We start from the raw sequence: 23,163 nt of genomic DNA on the forward strand, positions 1-23,163 counted from the left end.
ACAAAAATGTCTCAAGAGTTCTTTAGGGAAGATGGTGAAAACCGTCTATGACAAGTAAGCGTATGATAATGCGATAGTCGCTACTCTTAATTATATATGTATATCAATCCCTCAGTTCATAGCTTACAACAGTTTCCAGTGTTCTTGTCCTCGATCTATCAGTTCCTAACGACGTATACTGACTCACCAACACACCTCTCTAAGCTTATTCTCAGTACCTCTTCACTATATCAGTTGCCTGTAACCGTACTCACAGTTTGGCGCCTGACTAGCCGTATGGTGGTCACCCTTCGCATCTCAGTTTGAATACGAGTAACACAAATTACACTTGTAATCCACTCGAAGCGGTTTCTCCAGGGGGTAGGAAACTTTAAATTGGTCGCTCCGCGTAACTCAGTGACGGATGCCACTCCAAGGCCGTACATCCTGGCCGTGTCGGGGAGGAGGTTCCCGGGGTCACAGAAGCAGTACACCACAGTGACGTCACGAGGCCGACGGTTTCCCTATGGTAGGCGCCGCTGGGTGTTGTACCAAAGGCGATCGAGGAATAGTCCGGAAAGGTGATGCTTCAAAAGGCTTCACTCAATTCGCCCACACCAGAAAAAAAAACTCGTCTAGGCGAGGTTAATCCACCAAGGGTCAGCTTCGCGCCGCATCCATGCAGCATCGATGGCCACCAACTACCCTGCTCTACTCTGGAATCTCAACTCGGGAGATTTACATGTCGTGACTCAGGCACGTCTTCTTTCTTTCAGTATTTCGGGCCTGAGTACTTTTCTAACCTCGTTACCTCCGAAAATTTTACGGCTGAACAGTGTTCACCAAATATTCTGTCATGGTTAACCCTTTTCTCGCTGACATTCTCATTCATTCTCCTTATACATGCTTTCTACTGTTGCAGTTCATAAGTAGCGAAGGGGTTAAAATAACCTAAAAACATGGAGGCACGGACTGGTCCGTGACAGCTACTAAAAGTCATTGTCACTATTTGAAACATGCATTTCGCAATAAGCAAAATATTTCTTACTTGGTTTCAAAATGTAATTTCTTTATTTTGTTCGTTTGACTAAATCCTGTTTAAATGTGCTGTTTGTGTTGACTTAAATGTTCGGCATCGCCATGTTTGCACCCAACAACGATGGTCTGTTTGGGTGTACAAAATTTCCGATCTTTTCCTTGTATGCCGTTGTAGCTAGTGAAATTTTTAAGATCAACGGAGTAATTCTATTTTTTCATCGACTAGTAATGGTGTCCACTTTCAGACTGCATGCACTTCATTTTACCCTGAGCCCCGGTTTTCAAACTTTTCCAGACGAATATCACTTTCGAAAATTTGAATTGACCGAATACCACCTTCCAACCCAAACCCCTATGAAAAATATATATATGTAATAATAGTCTAGGACTTTGTCGTGGTGCTCACGTACCGCTTACAGTTTTTGGAAAACTGGGGACAGAGGAGATCGGAAGTGTCGCGGTCACGTGACATAAGACACGGTCAGGCCTCGCGTGCAAGACGAAAGAATGTCAAAGAGCGCGTCTAGTTTTGTTGTTGTTTATTTTGAAAACTAGAATGTTCGAGAAGGGTGTAGCTATAGGAGTTTTAAAACACATTGCAAGTATTTTACTTACCATCCAGACTTGGTATGGAGGAGGGGAGTAGGCCTGTACCTTCCATGGGATGCGGGGCCTTCGGGCAACTATTTGGAAGCCGGGATGGGAGTTTTTCTCTCTTAAACTATAAAATTTTATTTTTAATTATAGAATGAATTTTATAGCTATTGAGAAGTTTCACGACGTCATCAAAACATTCTAGGAGAACGACTACCTCGGATCCGCACGCACAGTCGCTGTTACTGAAAGGACACCCAGCTGATGTTAGGCTACAATCATTTCTTTGGGTGTTTGTAAGCTTGGACACTGAGGTGACCAAATGAGTGGGGAGCCCGGTAGTGTAGTGGTTAAAACACTCGCTTGTCATAACTGCAGTGAACAGCTCGGGGTTCAGATCTCGTCTCGGGACACTCTATATGACGCCTGTTCGCAGGGTTGCGCGTCGGGGGATTTCTGAGAAAGGTTTTCTAAGGTTTCTTCCACTCATAGTGCAAAATCGCCGCAAGGTGGAAGCACTTTCCTACCAAATCAACCAGCCAACCAACCTGATCCCAATTGTCTTTACTTCCACACAGTAACACACCGCTTAAAAGCACATTTGACTGTTGCTGACTAGTAAACTCTTGATCAACTGTTGCCAGAGTTTGACACTGAAAAAAACCTGATTATTTTTATTGCAGTTAAATGGAAAAAAATTGACGTACATTGCTGAAATATTAACTGTATTTTCTCAATATTTATATGAAAGTTTCTGGATGTTTATATTGATGAAATGACCCATTTGCATATGTATGCTAGAATTCCTATTCCCTGTTGAGAACAGTTGCATTTGCAGCATTCAAGGAGTGAAATAATTATTTTCACCAGGGGAATTTTATTACGCCTGACTTCCATAATAGAAATTTGACATTGCTGGTTTTAGTTTTCTGAGCATGCATGTGGTACTCATGTCAGTTGGTATTCTGATAACCTCTGTCATGATTAAATAGGCCTTTGTAAGGCGGTGCATGACAGAAATACATGTACATCAGATAAATTTATCAGCTTGCCTGCCTGACCTGGAAGTGAATTACAGACATGTCAATTCCAGCCCTGGCCAATGGACTATGCCTGACATTTGGAATGGTGCCTCAAGCAGTATGACAAGCTTCAGTTTATCGAACATGTGCCTTCAGTGTGTGTGAGAAAATGAGAAGGAACTGGACTACAACATCATCATGTAAAAACCCTTAATATTTTAGGCACTTTCTGAATAATCAAAACTCAAAGTAACCAATGAACAATTTTGATCCAAGTTTATTTCCAATAAAAGGTTATGATTATGACAATGTTATTTATATATACAAATCTTGCCACCAAAGAAATCATGTCCAGGAGAAAATTTTTCCATCAAAGTGTTCTCTCCATACATGAAAAGGTCAAACCAGAACTGTTCTGAACAAACAACTTGAACACTTCCCCTCCCTCAAAGTCTAAACACAATGCATACCTCCCCACCTTCCCTTTCATCTTCCCCACTCCTCTCAGAATACACTGGTCATTTGCAGCAATTTGCATCTGCACATAGTACGCAGATACCTTTTGCTCCTCAGGCAGCCTGTCTCTCGCATGCAAAATGCAATACTTCTACTTGGTTTGCATCTTATGCAATATGGGTTATGTGCATGAACATGGTTGACATTTCTAACATTGATGACGCCACAACACACAGGTGGTATTGTATTCACAGGTGGCAACGTGGGCAAGAGACAAAAACTGCTTCAATTTGCAGCTGTTCACATGCAAGTTCAATTATGTGTTTATGTCTTCATCCCTGTGCTTGCAGAGCTAGACTCTGCTTCATTTACTCCTCTGCAAAGTGCTCTCTAAATAGCACTTAAATCTACCACAAGCAAGCCCATTTCTCCACTGAAAACTAACATTCTCATGGCATGAAGGGGAAATTGCGACAGAAAAGTGACTCGAATGACTGGTTGGACTACTACTGCAATGTTATCACACATGACCTCTAGTGTCACAAAGTTTGATGCTTGGTTTTCTGACACTACCCTTCCCCCATGTCTCTCTCATCAAGCACACATGTATACAAACGAAAAGTAGGGACATACCATTCTAATATTCCAATGCTCATACAAAAAAATAATAAAAGGAATATCAAGCATGGTTTTAAATAGATCACTTATTCTCCTTCTCTGCTGCTGCATCCATGAAAACTGCAATAAGTATCATACCAGCACTGGCATTCTGTCTACAGCAATGGTGAGCATAAATGACATTGAAGTAGCTCAAAGGTTACATTTTTAGGGGAGAAGACAAAATCAAATTTCAGAACTGATTTGTGTGGAGAAGTGTGGTGCACAAAACACAGGTTCATGTACCATGAATAGCTAGAGCTGCAAGCTCCTGAACACCATAAACTTGACTCAAGGTACATGTACCAGTCTTGGACAAAATAGCATATCAGGTGTATCTCATTTTAAAGGGGAGCAAATGAACTAGGCAGCATCCGGCTCGAAATAGAGATCTAAAGCAGTGGCACACAACTATGCTAGCACAGAGAACAAAATCCAAAACCTGCAAATTATGACTACTTTTAAGCTTCACAGGCAAATTTTACAAATGCTTTCTATTGACCTCTTTTTCCTCCAAGAAAAATCACTTTTCTGTTTACTTTATAGCATATTGTGTGGATATGTTTTAAAATATACTATAAGCACCTTCTGCGTGACTATACATTTTTTTTAGCCATCACTGATGATAGTAAAGCCCACAAGATTTTCATTGACTTACAGATGTACAACAAACGGAATTCTAAATGAACACTACAACCTGATGGCTGTTGTACATCTAACTTGTTAACACTTCAAAATTTAACATACAAATCTAAAACAGCAATTAATTATACAGTAAAATCTACAGTAATATCGCTTCTTGCAACACAATTAGCAACTGGCATTCTCGTCTGGATGGATGGCAATTATGTAAAATGAATGTAATCTTCCACAGTTACATCTCATGAAAATACAGTCATTTTTCAAAGATCCATCCACATTTCTAATTAAAATACATAGATACCTTAAAATTCTCTAGCATTTCAAAAATGTTACTCATTTAAAGAAACTGTTGCAGGGCTTTAAACAGTAGCTTTTCAACATCTGCTTCTAACAATGAATGCTTGAAATCCCTACCCCCCTCTACACAAAGGTATCATACATTTCATCAAATCTTTCATCAGTTTAAGTGTATTGTTAGAATGGTTTGTGTCCCCCCTTTTCATCTCCTGATAAGTATGGACATTGCTTTAAATGCTTGTAAACCCCACAACTCACAACATCCGTACGCAAATACCTGTCTAGCCCTAGCATCCTCCTTCACACCTGTATGCAATATTCCCATCTTCCTTCCCCTAGATTATATGATCAAATACAAAAACCTTGCAAAAACTTTAATGTTTTCCATCAAGAAATATTGTGTTATGATGCAGCAACTGCCTTCATCCCCCGCCAACCCACCCACTCACGTAAACACCCATCCACACATGCACATACCCAGAATATCACAACAGTCGTAAAATGCTGGCAAACTTCCTAGCACTATCTACTGCAGGCACTTGGGGTAAGAAGTTCATGGTAGATGTGTGTATATATTGTTATTTACAGGTATGGCTGTGGTTAAAATAAGAATGTTCAATGGATGTGTCTAAGTGTGTCTGCATGTGATATATATGTGTGTTATTTACACACATTGTTGTGTGAAACTAAACTTTTCTTGACTGAGACAAGAATGGGAGGGGAAAACTCCTATAAATAAATATCTCCGGGGCGAGTTTGATTCTTTTCAACTTGGTCCACAAATAAATAGAGATATGACTTGAGATGACAAGACTCAGTACAGAGGCACACATTCTTTCAAGCAAATCAACAGCAGAATGCCAACATCAAATAGCAACATATGTCTGGGGGAGAAAAGACACAAAATGTCTAAAACAGACTGTGACAAGATCAAGATTTAAAGTCCATATGATAAAACTTGGTGGAGGGGGGTCCACGCATTCTGCAGCACACTTAATGTATTTAATGTACAGCAACCTGCCAATGCAGAATTTGTTAAAAACTGAGCCCTAGCCCTTCTTGAAACTATACAATTGTATTCTCCATACTTCATCTGACGTATGTTCAGTACATCACAGATGAGGATAAAAACAATATTTACATTTTTAAAGCATTATATTTTAAAAAAAAACCCACATTCACTACACTCACACTTTTTGGTAAACCACTAAACTAATTTTGAGGACTTTTTTCCAAGAATCAGGATCAATAGTTGTTTGCAAAATTTGCAGGCTGGTATGACCTTGCTCGAACTTTAAAAAAAAAATACAGAACAAGATGGAAAGAGAATCAAACCAAGGCCATGTCTTTGCGGTACTTTGTAACAACTGGCTATGCAGAGCCTGCTCTTCTTGACTTGTTCATACTTACACTAGAATTCTCTTCTAATTTCATCTTAGCACTGAGCATCTTGTACTTCATATCACTATGGTTGCCAACAAATACTGCCTCCCAACCCTTTCAGTTCAGTTCATCTCCTGTTACCTTGCCTATTCCTTCTCTGACATTTATATATAAATATATGCAGACTAATGCACAGAGATGCATATCCACAAAAAAGGAAATAAACATCATTAAAATTTTCATTTTCTATGCATCTCATTAATTTATGTTGTATGCTTCAATCTACCCTACCATTTTCTGTGACAAAAGAAGTCAGCAGATGGTAAAGAATCATTAATCTGGACATTTATGCTTTCTTGCAATCAGTTTACTCACAACCTCTGCAAGGACGCCACTAATACAAGCAGAAGAGCGGTGATGTACGTGCTTATGAATGTCGAGATGGCGGGACTGACAGAATTCTCTCTGGCTTGACATACCTTAATAACTGGTGATAGTGTTGTCCAATGAAAATCTCCACCTCTTTCAACCTCCCCTTCCTCCAGATTTCAAAGCAAGTGCAAGGACAAACAGTGAGAGAAATGGACAAAAGCCAAACGCAGCACCACGCAACTGGATGCTGTGATGAGAGGGGGAAGTATAGCATGTACGGCAAGAAAAGCATTATGACACCGGACAATAGTTGCAGCTTTCTTGTCAGCATGACCTCTCTCGCACACACACCTACCCCCCTCCTTTGTGTTCCCCCAATATAACTTAACCCTCTTTTTACAAGACCATCAGAAATCCTCACAGTGCCTCTGCTCTGTGTGCTTCCAGGAGCAGATCATGAGCTGCCCCAATCCATTTATCTTGTGTCAGAAACTTAAGGAGATTTGTGCTCTCCCCTTCCCATATGTGACATTCCTTCACAAAAAGGCAAGGGCTGGTCCGTGTCTATTCACAAGAATGAAAATTCGCTAATTCCTTCAAGACGGAATAGCTCCGTGCAAATGCAAACAGATGCAGTTAAAGCCCAGCAATGGTTATGAATGGGGAAAACATGTTATTTCCATATTTTCTTTCCCTCCCCTACAGTTCCCCTCGCTTCCACCTTGAAAAGTTCAGCTATTTAACAAGTGAGATGCAATCTGAAACAGAACACATTTTAAGCTGACAAACAATGCAATTGGCCCATGTTAGAACACATCTGTACAACACATGCATGCACCAACAGACACCCATATACACTGGCCCATGTGCTTGTACACAAGAAGGTAAAGTGTCAAAATAATCTAGGTTCTTGGATCAAACAAATGTTTCAACAGAGCGGCCCAGTCACATGCACAAATGGTCTTCCTTTTTTCTCAAAGGCACACTCAGAAACACAATTCAGTTCACTTCATGTCTTGGACAGGCCCTGATTCTCGGTCATCTACCCCTGCAGTATTAATGCAGAGCTTAGTGAAAAATGCTGTGGCCCACCCAATATGCCATATTGCAATATTGAGGACCCAGTCACATCTCATCCCGAAACTTAAAAGTCCACAATCTGCTGGAAAAGACCACCTCTTTTGCCAGCCTTCTACAAGAAACAACACATAACGTGACTTTCAAATCTTTTTCCAGGTGGTGATGAGATTTTAAGGATTCAAACTGCCACACAGACAAGAGCCCCCTCCACTACACTAAATAGTATCCCTTCAGCCAAGAATGCACTCCATTCAACAAAGCAGTTTGTTTCGTCTGCCGTATCTGGCCACCCCAAGAATCTTCTGCCCACTTATCACACACTGCTGCCGCACATGCATTCAGCAAGCAGCCCAGACAGGATACAGGGGTTGTAGAGGTCACAACTGCTGTTTTGAAGCAGAAATCGCCTGCCTTTCTCTGCCTGCACTCTTTCCTGCCTAGATGGACCAATGTTGCTGACAATGCCACAAATAACATTTGGCCTGCCTCGTTCTCAATGACCAGGCAATATGCCTCCCATTTATCTACACATTCATTTTTGCCTCGCTCTTGAAAGTCCTGGTCATAAACTCATGCTACCACCCCTTTTCACACACACAAATCCCACCCTCCCCTCACACACACAGCCTCGAGACAAAACACAAGCAGACCCACTGCCACATCCACAGGCACTGTTCTCTCTCCCATGCTGGCAGGCTGAGCAGCTGGCTACCAAAACCTTTTGTCCTAACCCCCAAACACAAGGACACACAGCAAAGCGGGTTCACAGGATGAGTTTTTTTTTTTTTTGCACAAGGTCGATGGTTAGCATGGTGCCGTCCGCGTGTAAGGGTTAAATATATGGCCATTGGCAAGTCCATTCATATGGGAGTAGCTGCCCGAACTTTTGCTGCTGCCCTTGCTGCCATCGCTGTTGGCGTTGGCGTTGGAGACGGGGCTGGAGCAAGCAGACAGGCGATGGCCATTGGGCAGCTCCTCCAGCAGAACACACTCACAGGGTGAGCCTGATCCAGACCCTGCCCCTGCTCCTGCTACCATGCTGCTGGGCCCACCACTGGCACCAGCTCCACGCAGTGACGACGAAGATGATGCCCCCCGCTTGCCATGTGAGGGGGAGCGTTGAGAGGCACAGGCCTGTGGGTGGGGGAGGGGGAAGTGATGGTGGTAGTGGCTGGGGTCTTCTGCTGTCATGAATGGGATCCGAGACTCTTCTTCTAAAGCACTGAGGCCAGCATACTCCAAGTCTATTTCATCTTCCTCCTCTTCACAGTCCAAACCATCTTCTTCCTCCTCCTCCTCCTCTCTCTCCACACCTTGTCTGTTGAGCTGTGCATGCCGCAGCTCACTGTCACTGTTGGTACGGCTCTCCTCGCTGAAGAAGTAGGACACATGTTGGAAACTTGGGTTCAGGTTAGGCACCAGATCCTCGATGATCATCTTGAAAGTGGGTCTCTTCTTTGGCTTAAACTCCCAGCATCGGCTCATCAAGTTAAACCTTCCAAACAGAGAACAAAATCAGTAATCACCTCCAGAACAGTAACTCACACATCTGTAGAAATAGTCATATTCTTCAACTATTCTTTGGAGCGTTGCCAGCATCAGCCATTACTTTTTCCATTTCAATGTTCTGTATGTACAGAAACCACATTAACCTCTCATGGATTATTTTGCTAGCATGCAGTTATTTTAATTATGATTGACTTTGTTGTACACAACAATTATGCTGTTTTCACTGTATCTTTCTCCAGCTCTGCTGCTAGTTCCCAGATCTTCTGTTTGATCTACAACTACAGACTTTGCATTATATGATCATGTAGGTCCTTGATTTTCTACAATGATTTGCTCTACGGACAAGAATTAGTTTCAGCCTGGATCACAGTTTTTTAAATGATCTGCCCATGCTGGGGCAGCTGCTAGCTAGATATTATTTATATTATCTTCTCTAGAAAAATGCTGCATGTGTCCATGTCTGTCTGTTGGTGTCATTTTTTTCTTCTTCTTTGCAGAGTGCCACGAGCCTGTCCATTGGACCAGGATATGGCGCTATATAAATTTACAGTATTAATATATCTTTGTAAGCTGAATTAAATATTTGGCCATATGATGCATACTGATGTTGAATAGAAGGCAGAAGTGATTAAGAGGATGAAGACGAAAGAACTTATCAGTTTACAACAAAGACACAAAAAGTAAAAACTTACAGTTCTTCTGGACAGCCTGCAGGTTTCTCCAAGATGTGGCCATCGCTGACATACCGAAGTGTCTCTTCATTAGTCATACCTTGGTATGGCTGGGCTGCCAGTGTTACCATCTCCCACAGCACCACTCCATAGGACCTAAGCACAGGCACAGCTTTTAGATGCATACTCATGGATATAAACACATGGAGATACAATGTTAACTCACAAAGTTTTGGACTGAACAACTATGGGATCTGTGGTATGGTGCTTAACATTACTACCATCAAAACCGAGATGCATTTATTTCAAGGCTTAAAGATGGATAGAATGATGGATGACCCTTAGAGCAGTAGAAGTGTTGATTGTTAAAGTTCTCACTTATCTCGAGGGGCCAAGGGCTATTTAGATATTTATAACATCATTCGTGGGTCACACAAAATTATCATCTTAAAAATGAGCCTGCTCATTTCAAGCTGTGGTCTTATTAGTCAGTTAACGCTTTTGCAACATGTACACTCAGCCTGTCTGGCACTGACAGTCCTCTGAGTCACCGCAATACAGGCAAACAGTCTGTGGGCAACCAATGAGAGGCATACATCTGTCCTGTCATGTATTTATCTGTGTACTCTCTATCCTGTAATGGACATTCCTTGCTTGTTCCTTAAAACTTACGTTGTTATTATGATTCATTTAACATAAATTTATGTTGATATGAAAAAAGCTCCTAGATTTATTGAACTTTGAGTCATGCCTGCAGTTGCCATGGAAATCCCTGACCAAATGATCTGAGGGTCTTGGATGGTCTGTAGGCTAAACATTCTCCACCCCTGCTCAACAGTTAGGTAGCACTCTACAGCTAGGTCAGGGGAAGTAAGCTATATCACACAGGTATCAAGCTTGCTAACAAGCATATTTTTGTTCGGATACCTCTGCTCTAATCACTAGGCTATCCACTCTACCCAAACATGCAGTGATCAGCCTCATCCTATAAGTAATTCTGGATGTATAATTATGTAAATATTTAATTGTTGTCTATTGTGTACGGCTTGTTCATCCTAAATGAATTTCTTGATAAGAGAAAATAGAAAGTCTGCTTTAACTATAAATTTTTAATCTTTTATTAATGCTTTCAAAATGTTTCCAGACCTAAGCTGAAAAGCAATTAGAAACCTATTACACAAAATGTTATCAGGACAAAGGATTGAAGGATCTCAGGTGCAACTGTTCATCAGCTGTCAATCATAACCCCACATTTGAGTGGAGAGAACTCACCAGACATCAGACATGGTTGTAAAGACACCATCCTTCAACGATTCTGGTGCCATCCAACGGACTGGCAACAAGCCTCTGCCACCCTTCCTGTAATAGTCTGTTTCATAGATGTCCCTTGTCATGCCGAAATCTGTAAAGGCAAAAGCCAGCTAGAGTTAAAAAGGCACAAGCCCTAAAAGTACATTAGAAGCAAATGCTTAATTTCAAAATTCTCACTGACCAGGGCAATAATTTGTTTGGTTAAATAGCATTTGCCAGGCAGCATTTTAAAAACCCCATTACATTCAAGCCCACTCTTGCTCTCTCCTCCCCATCTCCACCTCTACCCCCTTAACGGTTTGCTGTGTTTAGCGCCATGCCAGCAACTAAGGCTAAATCATGGCATAGCCCTAACAGGAACGGGAATTGAAAAATAAGCTTGTATTGGGTACTTGTCCCCTACTATATAAGCTTTGTGATGTCGTTAAATGGACACAGCTAAGAATGTTTCACCTCTGTGCACAAGCCTGAAGGACCTGTGCAAATAGCTTAACTGTAAGACAGGGAATTACACACCAACAAGTTGTTGTTTTTTTTTAAACAACACTATAAATTAATTGGGGGGGGGGGAGCTCTTTACAGGCTGTCAAGGACTTGAAGAATCTGACTTAAAATGGAGGCTGGAGTATGGAAATGTGATCAGTCTAATATAACTGGCATCAATGGCATCCATGATGAAAACAACAGGCAACATAAGAAAGAAAAAGTATGCATCTTCAATTTACCCCCGACTTTTACCACTCTGTTCTCTGAAACCATGCAGTTCCTAGCGGCCAAGTCACGGTGTACAAATTTTTTGTCAGCAAGATATGCCATGCCATCAGCGATCTCGCCAGCCATCTGCAGCATTTCCTTGATGGTGGGAGGACGAGCACCTTTGTTGTCCTGTGCAAGCAAACTAGTTAAGATGCATATATACAAACTAGCTCTGAAAATTTTAAAAGAAAGATCCAACTTGCTGAAGCTTTGATGTATATGCTTTTTCCAAAAAAAATTTAAGATCACCCAAGAGGTAAAAAAAAGAGAAAAAATCTTTAAACTGTTCAGGATGTATGCTTTTTCCAAAAAGTTTAAGATCATTCAAGTAGTAAAAAAAAAAAGAAAAAAATCTTTAAACTGTTCAGGATCTATTCTGAAAGTTGCAGAGTTAAAATTAGCAGGGAGCACATTTTTTCAAAGTCATTTAAGCTATCAAATATGTCTCCAAACCTTTGACCCCCTCCCCCCCAAAAATATGAATGTTTCTGGCCAAAGAGTCTCTAAGACTGGCAAAGGGTGGAGGGGGATCAGACAGCATTAGTCCCACCAAAAACAAGAAAAAAAAATTAGTGACCATATTTTTTTGTGTCTATGCGTGAAAAACAGCTTTTAAAACATGACGAAGTATAATTCTTATGCTCAAACATTTTTTTTCTTCAAATTAAAAGGAAAAAACTTGTTTAGTAATCTTGTAAAGTGTTCCCTAAAAATCTAGCAAAAATGTACTTGAAGTTTTGCATTGATTACACCTTCACTAACCTCTTCATCAGGACGATGCCGCCGAAGGTAGTTCTTCAAGTCACCATTAGCCATCAGTTCCATGACTACCAGGCATGGCTGTCCTTTAGAGACCACACCCAACAGCCTGACCACGTGGTAGCATTTAAAAGCCCTGTACATAATAATTCTACCCTCATTTTTTCTGCATTTACCCAACACATGCTAGGTCACTGCCTGACAGTGAACAGCCAGTGATCTTAACTCTGACAAAAATTAGGGCACTCTCATGGATGTGCTGAAGGGATGACAAAGAGACTGGCATGCAAGAGAGAGGAGGAGGAGGAATTCATGCAAAAATTTAAATGTTTAAATAAAACACAGGGCATAGCATTGGAAAACTTGAGTTCCGCTTACAGGGTCGGGGTCCAGGGGCCGACGTACCCTGGGGGTGTAGGGGCAAAACCCTACTGGGGGTCAGCTGAAAGATTTCAGTTTTTGAAGCATTAATTCACCTTTTCCTGCACGTTTTGCAAATATTTTCATTCACAATAACATTAACAAGACACACACACACATGTATACCAAACATAAATCCATTGGGACCAATGAAACACACACACACAAATTATACTTATATAATTATTACTTGGCTGTCAATAAAACTAGCAGGAATTGTCACAATATCAGCTTGCGTTGGTTTTTTTTTCTATGCACTGTCAAAACTAAAGAATGAAGACAGCTTTGTTTGCTTCTTTGGTTGTCTGCGACAACTGTCACAATGTTCAACTACTCAGCGTTTTGAATATCCTCCCAGCACCCTTCTGGCTGCTGACAACATTCACTCCTTGGTTAGCATCTTCATTATCCTTGACACTTTACTAGGCTGTCAATAAAACTAGCAGAATTGTCACAATATCAGTTTGCATTGTTTTCTTTTCTATGCACAGTCAAATCTAAAGAATGAAGACAGCTTTGCTTGCTTCTTTGGTTTGTCTGCGACAACTGCCACATCAACTAATTGGTCAGCAGCATCCTCTGGCTGTTGACAACATTATCTTGACAGCATCTGCTTTCTGGCCGTTGACAACCCTTTCTTGGTCAGGATTGTCATTCTGCTGTTTGTTTTCTGCTTCTTGCTAGATTTCTTTCGAGCACTGCTTCATCCAGTAGAGTTTTTTAATGCAATGATCGTAGCACAAGATCTTGGTCGCCATTCCCAATTCCACGAATAACGGGAACCCTTATCGCTGAATAGCTCACCGCGCCGTACGATGTCAGATCTTGCCATCGTCGAAGTACCAAAGCTTTTCTTTGTACTCGCAAATGCCGCGCAGCGTAAGACTGACTAAAGCCAACACGTGTGGCGCGCAAAGGAAGATGCAAGAATCGAGACCGTTTGGAAGAGACCGTTTGAGTACAAAATGTGCTACTCGATCGGCGTACGCTACTTCGAAATTAAGTCAGAAGTCAAGTCGGCGTAAATGCGCCGAACGGCGTACAATGCTATGCCCTGAAAACAGATATTCCCTTCAAGCAAGGTTCCTTTGCATGATCTGATCAACCTGATGAATTCTTCAAATGACAAATAGTTTCACACCAAGTAATTGTCCGCACAATACACCCCTTTCTTCATAGTCATTAGAATAACATTACAAATAATTTGACACCAAGTACCTGGCCTCACAAGATGCCACTTACTTCATGGTAGTTGCCTCCCGCAGAAAACTCCACCGTTCCTGGAATCCAGCATTCACATTGACTGTCTGCAACACATAGTTTGAGCACATTTTTAGTTGTGCCAATCCATCCTTCACAAAATTTGTATACTTTTATGTTGGGTCTAGACACCACTACTTGTCATAATGTCCACATGATCATGAACATTACATTCATGCACAGAACCAATTCAGGTTTTACTTACCTTCCCTGTTTTTTTCTTATTATTATTTCTAAACCAGTTTTAAACATCTATACAATTCCCTTCTGCAGCAGCAAACATCTTCACAGATGCAGTGTTTTTTGTACACTGTAATGAAAATTGCGTAGTGTCACAAAACACATCACAAATAAATATAAAATATTAAATATATCAGGGAAGAAACTGCTGGGTTCTTTCACTATAAATTACTTCCTTTAAGAGGCTTGGTTCCATTTTCATAAGGCATGACCTACATAGCATGGCTGTAGTCAATTGGAATGCTTGAACACAGCAGGCTACCATTTACCTCCAAATTTTAATGTGAAAATGCTGAAGAAGTCCGAGGCAAAATTGTTTCATGTTAAAATTAGAAGAGAGAATAATCTACCCATGTAACCAAGCCCTCATTCCCGCAACTAAATTTGTTTCTTCTTCTCTCTCTGCTTTGAGTAATATGACTAAGGTAGCTGCAGTGGTTACCAAAAGAATCTTTTCATCAATGTGATCTACCATATTGCTTACTACCCATATTCCTCTTGCATGCCATTTGCGAGTGACCTTGCTGCAAGAGAGAATGGTATTGCACACTAAATTGGAAATGAAATTTTGCACGCGGGAACCATGAAAACACTGCAACGTGAGAATAGCCCTTAAGATCATTTATGATCAGAGATAAGAAAAATACCAGAAATGAGATCAATGTCCCTAAATAGATGAACAAGTAACAAAACCATCACACTTACCTTGACTGCCACTTTGATTTCACCTTCAAAGCCAGGAATATTCTTGGCAGTACCTTCATACACCATGCCAAAGGACCCTTGACCAAGCTCCTTCACCAGCTGAACACTGTCACGGTCAATTTCCCATTCATCGGGAATGTACACTGTTAGACAGGAGAAAAGTGATTCTGTCTACTCCAACATTCACAATGGACAGACTGAAACATTGTTCCCTCAGAGTTAAGTGCTAGAGCTAAACATCGTTTGGCCGTAGGTGGCATCTGTCCATAACTCCTTGGGATTGTTGGATTCTTTGTCTCATGTACATGCACAGTAAATACACGTAACCTGGGCAGCCTAAGGCGATCATTGTGTTCTTTATTGAAAGAACTCACAATTGTCTAGAAAGAATGTCTTGTGAGATACATCTGTTTGTGACAGCATCTGTTCATGGCAGATACTTTAGATGTTAATATACAATCACAAAACATATGTGACTAAGTACCCAATGAACATATCTCAACGTATGGCTTTTTAATGGTTAAGATAACAAGGGTTGATTCAGGTACTCACTGTCTCCAGAAGGCATGTAGCCTGGGTTTGGTGATATGACTGTCAAGTCAGTTTTGGTTGATCTGTTACAAAAAAAAAAAAAAAAAAAAATTAATCCTCACGTCAGAAAATCAGCTTTAACAGAGAAAGATTTAATGGTGGAAGCCATCAGTTAAAACTGTACATGCACTGCTCTAGAAACAAAAAAATAGACACTGGACATGGTAGATGCCATTACTTACCTGCTCTTGATTACAAACAAGATGACACCTGCAGTGACGATGATGACAATTATCACACCAACAATCACTGTAATGATGATGATGTTATTCTTTGCCTCTTCTACAGCTAGAGATGGGAGTGAAAAAAGTACAAAACAGTGAGCTGTTTATCTTTCTGTCCATATCAACTCCCCCCATCCACCAACCCAATAATCTCTCTCTGAGGCTTTGGGGGGAAAAAACTTCTACTCACATGCTTACAAATACACTTAATTTATACAAATACAACACTGACTAATGCTACTACCTGATTCAAAAGTAATAGGGTTTCCCATAAAGATAATTTGCTGACACAAAAAAAATATGTAGGATGAGAAAGAAAACACAATAAACCTGGCCAAACTTGTTGGACGCAAAAATATTCCAATGATGTTCTAAAGACATTCATTTTCTTTGTATACATGGTCAAAACTAAGTGTATTTGTATGATTCCAACAAACTTACTAGTGATAAAACTAATTCTTGATCACATCAAAGATCCTATCCCTACAAATACCACATTGCCTGAAAGACCACAGACAAAACCCCGAACAGAACTATGCTGGTCCAACAAGGCTACTGCTCTCTCCTGTTCCCAGTCCAACACAAGTAAAAGAAGATCAGCATAATATCCATCTTACCTGGAGGAGGTGGCACATAAAAGTACATGAGTGGAGTGTAAGAGCCATTCCCTGCCAGTGACACAGCAGCAAGCTGGAAAGTGTAATTGCCAGACTCCATGTTGGTCAAACGATAGCCGCTGTGTTCATGGTATTTTCGTTGACTTACACAGACCTTTCTGAACATCACCTGTTGGCAGGCAGCAGTATGTGTATAATATGTATGATGTATATATATGGATACTCTAAAAAAAAAAAAAATGTGTCCGCAAAGCAGGCGAAAAACAGAACTTTTATGATAACTTATAGCACTTCACTTTTCAAGAATTTCCTCGAAATCACTGCCCAAAGTAATCTAAGGTCTAAAAAAATCCAAAGAAAAAAAAGTAGACTTAAAATAATTAAAATGCTTAAAACTATTGAAAGAAACCCACAGTCTGATACATACATCTTCTCGATTAGCAGAACGATACTGGAGGTAGTATTTGATAATGAGACCATTGGGCCTTGGAGGAGGTGCCCACTTTATCATCACTTCTCCTGAACTGTTGACACTCTGATGCACTTCAACTGAAGAAGCATTGATGTTGTCTGCATTCTCTGCAATAAAGACAAAATTTTTTTCCTTCCACAATAAATGATTGTATGGATAAAATTTTTTTTTTTTTAATCAAAGCACAAGTCTTTCTAGGGTTCTATTTTTTTCCATGTTAGTGCTAAAGATTTACTGGCATGCAAGTTTTTTATGATGAAGTGTAAAATACTATTTTTCACAATCCGTGTGAACACCATCCTTCCATTCTTGAAATACATGCCTACCAACATCCCCATCCACAGACAGGGCAACAACAGATGTCAGTATTATACATAAATATATTTATATTTTCAAGGCATCAGCTGGGAGAACTGGGACAATAAGCTAAAAAGGCATCTGTGTACATCAGTATTCTGATCAATTTTTGTGCATGATGATGTTTGAAGGTATCTTGAGAACATGAGGAGGGAATTCACAGATATTGGGAAACAGGATCTTGTACTAAGCTTTACCTAGTCATTAGACAAAACTTAGCACCCCTTTAGACCTTGGACAAATCTGGGTACAGATTTCTTTGGAAATGAATAGCAAGTGCACAACAGAAATTGGCAGATTTTTTTTCCCCTACTCTAATATGTTTTTTTTACTAGTAAAATAATGTTAACAGACTTCAAAAAACATTATCAACCAGGTTTGTTTTGCTACAAAAATTAGTTCATGCATGTTCATCAATTCACACATGGGCAATAAATGTATGATGATCTAATGATTTTAAAAGTTTCCTAATCAACTCTGGCTCCCATCATGGGCTCTAAGTCTTTAAGTTATTAGCTTTATTAAATTCTATAAATTCGAAGTCTCTAAAGCTTGTTCTACATCAGAAATGCCATGAGAACCTGTAAGAAGCTGGACTAACCTAATGGTTTTGTCCTGGCCACAGTAATGGCACGACTGCTGCAGCGCTTTGGTCCAGTAGACTCAGCCTCATGGCAAGCCAAGACCTGCACACATACAAATTGGTGATAAAATAGCTAATACACTAATTTTCACATGTGTGTTTGTGTACACTACATAAGTTCATGCAGCTTACTAAGCACAGAAGCTACCATTTCTCTTTCAATTAAGCCAATATGTATCAGCATGTTTCAACAGTAGTGTATAGCCATGCCTTCTGTAAATTTGGCCGACCTTCGCATATTGAGTTTGTGATCCTCTGATCTTTGACATCTGAACCATTCACAAGAGTATGACAACTTAATATGCAAAAGTAGCTCCAGATGCAGATATACATGCAATTAGGCACACTGGTTTAATATCTCTTCCTTCTCTCCTTTTTTTTCATGGTGTGCACATGAAGATTTTATTCTCTTTATAGGGAGTCTTTACATTTATATGAGCATACCTGAGTATCAGGTTTATGTCAATCATGGCTTCAGTTGTCATTGAAAAAAGTCAGTTTTAGGCTGTCAAGATCAGGACTTAACAGTAGGGCGAGTTGTGCACGAAAACACTTGAGGATTTTTGGGTACCCTCTGCCACATACATTAGTCAAACAACTGAAATAAGGCAAGAGTTTTTTTGAAAGTGCCGACCTGAACGCTTCGTAGCGAGGTATCAGTCTCAGGTGAAGTATAGCTGTATGTGAACCCTAGCAACTTTGGGTATTATGGACGTATATAACCATAAACCAGAGCATCTTGCAGCTCAGGCTGGGGAGTTTGAGGATATGAACAGTATCATTTTATGATCATACAATTCATGGAAAAAATCTCAGTGAAGGGTGGATGTTATTGTTAAAAGAATCTGTCTGGATAAAACAGAAGAGTTAGAAAACCTTTCTGTAGTCAGGGAAGGAGACTTCATCCCTTTTATAATTATGACCAGAAAACATGTTGGAGATGTGCTTGAACTTGAGGAAAGCAAGTGGTTTGAGAATTAAGTGGTATAACTGTCTGTATATTAAAGTAGACAGGGCCCATAGAGGCAGATCTGTTTTGTGTTGAGAGGTAGAACACAATGTCATGTGAATGTCATGATGCATGCATGATTGAACCGAGGTGCACGTATGTGACATGACACCAGCACTCATGTACAAAACTAAACATTTAAGTACAATGCTAAGTATAACTGCAATAGTTAGCAACACAATCAAGATTCCAAACAACAGATTACTTTGAAACGAACCAACTGGAACTAGCAAACACCAAGTAAACAATGTGTATAACAATTCTGTACACACCTCAATATTGTATTCTTGAAAATGTCCTAGGTTTGTAAGGACAATTTCCATGTCATATATAACCGCTGACAGGTAAGCACCTTCTTCTGTGCCATTGGAGACATTGACAGCTGGTGAAGGTAAAGGACTGCTGTTATCAGTGCCTTGCTGGTTCATTTCACTACTGTAAGGAGAAGACCCCAAGTGTGCTTGCCGTTTTCTGCGGGTCAACATAGTGAGATTATATTTCTGGTCAATCTCAAGTGGAAGGGAGTCCGCCCTGCCAAACAAAACAAACAAGCAAATAAAGGTATATTTGAAGTTAGTGATGGTTAACAATCATCACTGCAGAAAAAAATGTAGAAACCATGACAAAGAAGCACTTTGAAAAGGTCAGGAACTTGGGTTCATCTCATCTCTCTTTTTCAAACTCTTTAAATCTTCTTATTCCCCCTTGCCTTGCACCTGAATCTCCTTGCACCTACACCTCTCTCTTCTACTTGAATCTTTCCACACTAACTGCCCACCTCTTACAATAGACATTGTCGTGCAGGTAATTTTCAAATTCAATTTCAATCTGGCGTTCTCGTTCCTCTTCAATGAGTTCTTCTGAGGACTTGGGACACTGACAGCAAGTTGGGGACTGCTGAGTAGTGTTCTTGCTCTCCTCCTGCCCAGGGTGCTTGCCATTAGTGTTTGATGCATCAATGGCTGCACAAAGACAAAACATGCATCTAGACCTTATGCAAATATGGAAAGGTTTCTCTCTCACCTTCTTTCTCTTTCATGCCTTTGATTTGAAACATTTTGACCAGATGCTTGCACCCTTGCTGAAATAAGCTCTTGCAACAAAAAATAAAGACTCACATGCTAGCATGCACATATATACCGGTGCAAGATCTGATGTAGGAATTATGTTAATAGGAAGATAAATTTTGCAAAATGATCTCATTATGGCACCTTTCCTTGTTACATGTGAACAGGTGATTTTAACTTACGGTCTGTGCAGTAGTTTCGCTGGTCAAAGGGTTTGCTGTTGATTTCCTGCAGCTGCCAGTAAACAACATAGTGGGTCACGTTGCCATTGGGCTGTTTTGGCTTTTTCCAAGTTACATGCAGCTCTCCCATTTGCTCAGCTGCAGCATGCAGATCCACTGGGCTGGTTGGGACTGGGATAGAAAAACACTCAAAATATATTTCACAATATAAGGTATATTTCTTTCACACTACACTAAAGGCTCAGTGAACAGAGGTCTCACAAATGCCGCACATCACATTTTCTACGAATCAGATTAAAAATGGAGTAAGGAGAACTCGACGTCACCTCTCTCACAAGAAACTTAAATCTCGTGCAGAAAAGATGTCAAATAAATTTTTCATCATCTTTCCTCCACTTTGCCTCTTTGCTTAAGAAGAATCTGCAGGCTGATAAAATCTTACATTCCATTAGTCTGTTTAGTTAAGTCCACTTTTTACACAATTATTTTCTTTTACTTTGTGTTTGTCCATTATTATGAGCAAGACACCCAAAAAAAAAATGTGTACTATTGACTGAAGAGATGTGTTTATAATAAACATCTTTCTTTTTCTTTATCTCTCTTGCACTCACAAAAGAGGAAAATGTTTTGACAACAGCAATACTCTCAAACAGCAATAAGGTAATTACACATGCACTTAAACAGAGGAAAATATTTTAATGCAAGCAAAGCTCTCAAACACTGTAAAAGCCTTACAGTCTGGACTTGTGGTGAAAATGATGACATCTGATAATGCTTGGTGACTGGCTGTGTTCAGCATGTAAGCCTGTACATATGCTGCATATTTGGTCCATGGCTTCAGGTTTGGGACCAAACCCGCAACACTTGAGTTCCCCCATGGGTCAGCTGGTGTTTCAACGGTCTTCCACCTAGAAACAGCAGATAAACATGTGGAATCCACAAAACATACATAACTTTCCTACTCATATGTACATGGACACATTTCATCTCTCTCTCACAAACACACATACATAAAAATCTCATTTTACACCATTTTTTTGCAGCACTTGTTAGCACATGGTTTAGTTTAACTAGGAGTGACACTTGAAATTCATTAGGGAGAAATTGGTGCAGTCAGTCTCATTGCAATGTTAGATTCTAGAATCAACAAAATAATATTTGTAAATCTGGCTGCTTACACATCATTGGAGCATGCATCTCTCCCCTGATAGATGTTCACTGTATCAGAATCTCTGTAACAAAAAAAACAACCCCAAAAGCCTGGAAATTAGAAAACAAACTCTTCTTTAAAGTGTCATGGTATGCTGCACAGGCAGAATAACCTAGTCAATACTATACCATTCCTGGTACACCCTTAGAAAGGTGTAGATGTGCTTAAAATATTTTTTTCAAAAACAGCTTTTTTCTGTAAAACTCATAGACCAATGAGACCCATGACTACCATACAAACAAAACACAAAAAAAACCTAAATCTCTTTAGAGCAAAGGCTTTTAAAGGCTTTACAGAGATAAAGCATATTGCAATTCCCTAGGCTGAATGAATTTGAATGAATAATTATTCCCCGCAGTAAAAATGCTATTTGCACAACTCTACAACCAATGACAATTAAAATGGCTACTTACACACCTCTGTAATGATGATACAAGAAGGTTACTTACATAACTCTACATAACTTACATAACTCTAGCCCATGACACAAAGGGAAATGACTACTTACACAACTCTGTGGTTGATGATGGAAGTAAAATGGCTATTTGTATAACTCTAGTGCAAGACACAAGTGGCTACTTACACAAGTCTGTAGTTAATGATATAAGTCAACACCTGACGAGGATCTGCGGAAGGAGTTTTATCCCACTCCAGAATTACAACATTGCGCATGATTTTCTGGACTCTTAAATTCAATTTTGTGATGTAACCTGTCATTAGCAGGAAAAAAAAAGGTGTTACAATATCTTTTCATCGCTCTTCTACAATATTTTTTACTGTTCTATTTTTTAAAAACATCAAATAAAACTTGCATGATCTAAAAGAATGACTATCACTCACAAAGGTCAAAATGTATTGATACTTCTTGCATCAGAAAAATTCCTCTCTTTACCCTTAGCACCAGCATAACCATATAGCTTTTAAATACAGGTCTTACAAATATAAACATGCATCTTCCTCCTCTATATTCACAAAAGCCCTTAAAAGCTCTTAAGGCCTCAACAAAAAATTTGGAAACCTGCCCATTAAGCAAAATAACACTGCACTGCAGCGAAAAATAGGGAGGACACAGGGATCAACAAAGCTGTGCATGCTAGTACAAACACTTACAAGGCATAAGGTCTCCGTTTGTTGTTGTACTAATGTCATTACTAGAAGCATTGATGTGGAGATGGTCTTGAACAAGCGAATGAATCTTTTGCAAACACAGCTTTCGATTACTATGAAAAGACACCAGTCCGTTGAGCACCTTCAAATTTTTCGTGACCTCCTCTGTGAAGAGTTCTTGTAGGTTTGTGTTGTCCATGACAATCAGACTGTAGCTGTACGTAAAACAAAAATATTAAAAGTCACCGTAATGGAGTCCCATATACAAGGTAGTGGCAGTCACCTAGTGGCAGACACAGAAATGCACAAATACATTATTTTCAAACTGCTTTTCAGTACATAATACGTTTTTATTGTGAGAAAAATACAAGAAATTAAAGATTGGACTTCTTACTGTTGCATTTTTCATTTTATTTTGGGGTCTTATTGTTTTGTGTGCTGCAGACAAAAACACCTACCCTAGACATTCACTTGCTTTCTGACTGCAGCCTTTTTTGACAAAGCAAAAACAGTACCACTGGAAAATTCCACAG

The 23,163-nt window shown here is 39.9% G+C and overlaps 1 protein-coding gene across 1 annotated transcript in view; it reads right to left on the bottom strand.

The window, feature by feature from the left end:
• Positions 1-2,890: 2,890 nt before the first annotated feature.
• LOC112553582 (putative molluscan insulin-related peptide(s) receptor) overlaps positions 2,891-23,163 on the bottom strand; it is a 43,031-nt gene continuing 22,758 nt past the window's right edge. The window contains exons 7-25 of the mRNA XM_025220907.1: positions 22,634-22,845; positions 22,107-22,233; positions 21,492-21,545; positions 21,049-21,221; positions 20,314-20,484; positions 19,843-20,026; positions 19,337-19,595; positions 18,014-18,098; positions 17,011-17,162; positions 16,584-16,752; positions 15,925-16,030; positions 15,704-15,765; positions 15,152-15,294; positions 14,189-14,253; positions 12,530-12,662; positions 11,737-11,896; positions 10,973-11,102; positions 9,722-9,856; positions 2,891-9,015 (exon numbers count right to left, since the gene is read on the bottom strand). Of these exons, the coding sequence (XP_025076692.1) occupies positions 8,325-9,015; positions 9,722-9,856; positions 10,973-11,102; positions 11,737-11,896; positions 12,530-12,662; positions 14,189-14,253; positions 15,152-15,294; positions 15,704-15,765; positions 15,925-16,030; positions 16,584-16,752; positions 17,011-17,162; positions 18,014-18,098; positions 19,337-19,595; positions 19,843-20,026; positions 20,314-20,484; positions 21,049-21,221; positions 21,492-21,545; positions 22,107-22,233; positions 22,634-22,845 (3,211 nt within the window). The 3' untranslated portion in view covers positions 2,891-8,324. The remainder of the gene's footprint in view (positions 9,016-9,721; positions 9,857-10,972; positions 11,103-11,736; positions 11,897-12,529; positions 12,663-14,188; positions 14,254-15,151; positions 15,295-15,703; positions 15,766-15,924; positions 16,031-16,583; positions 16,753-17,010; positions 17,163-18,013; positions 18,099-19,336; positions 19,596-19,842; positions 20,027-20,313; positions 20,485-21,048; positions 21,222-21,491; positions 21,546-22,106; positions 22,234-22,633; positions 22,846-23,163) is intronic.

Source organism: Pomacea canaliculata, linkage group LG13 (assembly GCF_003073045.1).
Source record: "Pomacea canaliculata isolate SZHN2017 linkage group LG13, ASM307304v1, whole genome shotgun sequence".
In the NCBI taxonomy this organism is placed as follows: domain Eukaryota; kingdom Metazoa; phylum Mollusca; class Gastropoda; order Architaenioglossa; family Ampullariidae; genus Pomacea; species Pomacea canaliculata.